The sequence below is a fragment of the Lipotes vexillifer genome, unplaced genomic scaffold (genome assembly GCF_000442215.2).
Source record: "Lipotes vexillifer unplaced genomic scaffold, Lipotes_vexillifer_v1.1 scaffold802, whole genome shotgun sequence".
Taxonomy (NCBI): Eukaryota; Metazoa; Chordata; class Mammalia; order Artiodactyla; family Lipotidae; genus Lipotes; species Lipotes vexillifer.
In genome coordinates, this window is record NW_006790237.1 from 2,678,652 (window position 1) to 2,680,981 (window position 2,330).

Genomic DNA, 2,330 nt, shown 5'->3' on the forward strand with positions numbered 1-2,330 from the left:
ATTTCCCTGCCAATGGGGCATTGTGCTGTGCTTGTTCTCCTTCCCACATCCCCTTTCACAGTCTTACTGCTTCCGCTTTACAAGAGAAAGATGTACCTCCCAAATATTCGGAATGTTATGTTTTATTGGCCCAGATGTAAAAGCTTCGTAATAAAAGGACCAATCGATCTTTGGGGGCCTTAATTTAAGATGAGTGGCCAGCAACACTGACAGCATCTAGGCCGAAAGAGAATGTGCCACTCAGAGTAATTTGCTCTTCAGCCCACAGGTGCTGGCTCCCCAGGAACAAGAGGGATCAAAGGAAAGAAGGAGGAAAAGATTCTGAGACTTAAGTACTGTCAGTTCTGGAGACATCCTTGATTGGAGACTGAGATTTTTGAACAGAAATTTAGAGCTAATCCAGAAGAGCTAAAGACAGCATCCCAGTTTGCAACCATTTCCCAAAGTAAGAAGAAAATGATCCAGGCCCAGGTGACTTTTGGTTTCTTTTATTCTTTCTTTATTCCCCAGTGGCTTTGCCTGTAAAAGTCAGTGCAGTTAAGTAGAAAAGTTTAAATGGATCCTAGCAGGATCTGGAGAAATCTTGGTAAAGTTAGATCAGGAATATATTATTCATAGGATTCATATTCTGTGACTCGCGTTGGGATATAATATGTGAATGTGCAAAATCCTGTGAGTTATATTAGGTGTCAATTTGTGTCTAATGTCTCTGACAGCCATCACAAGAGAGTCATAAGTTACATGATAGGCAGTACTACAAACTGTTTCTACTCCCAGCACTTCTGGCACCAAATGTGTGGGTCTTTCCAGACCAACAGTCACTTCTCCAACACTCTAGATACCAGCTGAGCGTCTACAATTTAATTCAATTCCGACATTAACTACTGCAGTTACTGTCAGTCTCCACAGTTTTAAGGGCTCAATCCCACAGGACTGCCCTCACTTTGGATACCAAGTATTGGCTGCCCACAGTACCCATACTTCTGACTTGGCTGCAAATCGGGGGTTCCCGAAATCCCTTCCTCAGGATCGATAATTTACTGCAACGGTTCACATAACTCAGGAAAAGACTTTGCTTACCTATACTGGTTCATTATGAAGGATACAGCTTGGGAAGAGCCAAATGGAAAGATACTTAGGCAAGATATGAGGGAAGGGACAAGGACCTTCCATGCCCTCTCTAGGAGTGTCACACCCCCAGCACCTAGATGTGTTCACCATCCAGGAAATGCTCTGAGCCCTGTAGTTTAGGGTTTTTTTTTATGGAGGTCTTATTGGGTAGGTGTGGTAGATTAAATCAATGGCCATTGTTGATTGGCTCAGTTTCCAGTCCCTCCCCCCTCCCTGGAGGGCTAGAAGTGGGGCTGAAAGTTCCAACCCTCTAATCACAAGGTTGGTTCCCTGGGCAGCCAACCCCCATCCTGAAACTCTCTAGGGGTCCACCAAGACTCACCTTGCTAGCATAAACTCAGGTATGTTTGAAAGGGACTTGTTATAAATAACACAGAATGCCCCGTACCTCTATTACTTAAAAAACTCCAAGGGTTTAGGAGAAATTGTGTTAGAAACTGGGGCTGAAGACCAAATATATGTTTCTTATTATATCAGATATCATAGGGATCAACTGTGAGGAAAAAGCAGACCAGTTCCTTGAGGGATGTTAATGTTTCATGGCACATGGGTCTCAAGTTTACATAGGACTTTGATGGTTCTCCATAGAGGTGATGTGCTGGGTCCTTAACTGCAGTCCTTGACTGTCCTAACTTCTTTTTTTTAAAATAAATTTAAGTGTTTTTGTTTATTTATTTTTGGCTGTGTTGGGTCTTCGTTGCCATGCACAGGCTTTCTCTAGTTGCAGCGAGTGGGGGCTACTCTTTATTGCGGTGCGTGTGCTTCTCACTGCAGTGGCTTCTCTTGTTGCGGGGCACGGGCTCTAGGGCTTCAGTAGTTGTGGCATGTGGGCTCAGTAGTTGTGGCTTGTGGGCTGTAGAACACAGGCTCAGTAGTTGTGGCACATGGGCTTAGTTGCTCCACAGCATGTGAGATCTTCCCAGACCAGGGATCGAACGTGTGTCCCCTGCATTGGCAGGCATATTCTTAACCACTGTGCTATTGGGGAAGTCCCTGTCCTTTCTTCTTATAAATGTAAAAACGTGTTTCCTACAGCTATTTCCTCATTTCACCTAATATGGTATTAACCCCGCCTAATGATATACACATATATGTGCATTGTCTCTGTCTCTCTCTCTGTCTCTCTCTGTCTCTGTCTCTCTCTGTCTCCCTCTCTCTCTGTCTCCCTCTCTCTCTCTCTCTCTCTCTCTCTCTCTATA

The 2,330-nt window shown here is 44.3% G+C and overlaps 1 protein-coding gene across 2 annotated transcripts in view; it reads left to right on the plus strand.

The window, feature by feature from the left end:
* Positions 1-426: 426 nt before the first annotated feature.
* Positions 427-2,330, plus strand: part of ZNF615 (zinc finger protein 615) — a 9,482-nt gene continuing 7,578 nt past the window's right edge. The window contains exon 1 of one of the 2 annotated variants that reach the window (XM_007463434.1): positions 427-471. In XM_007463434.1, the coding sequence (XP_007463496.1) occupies positions 457-471 (15 nt within the window). In that variant the 5' untranslated portion in view covers positions 427-456. The remainder of the gene's footprint in view (positions 472-2,330) is intronic. The other variant, XM_007463433.1, reaches the window with a different exon arrangement.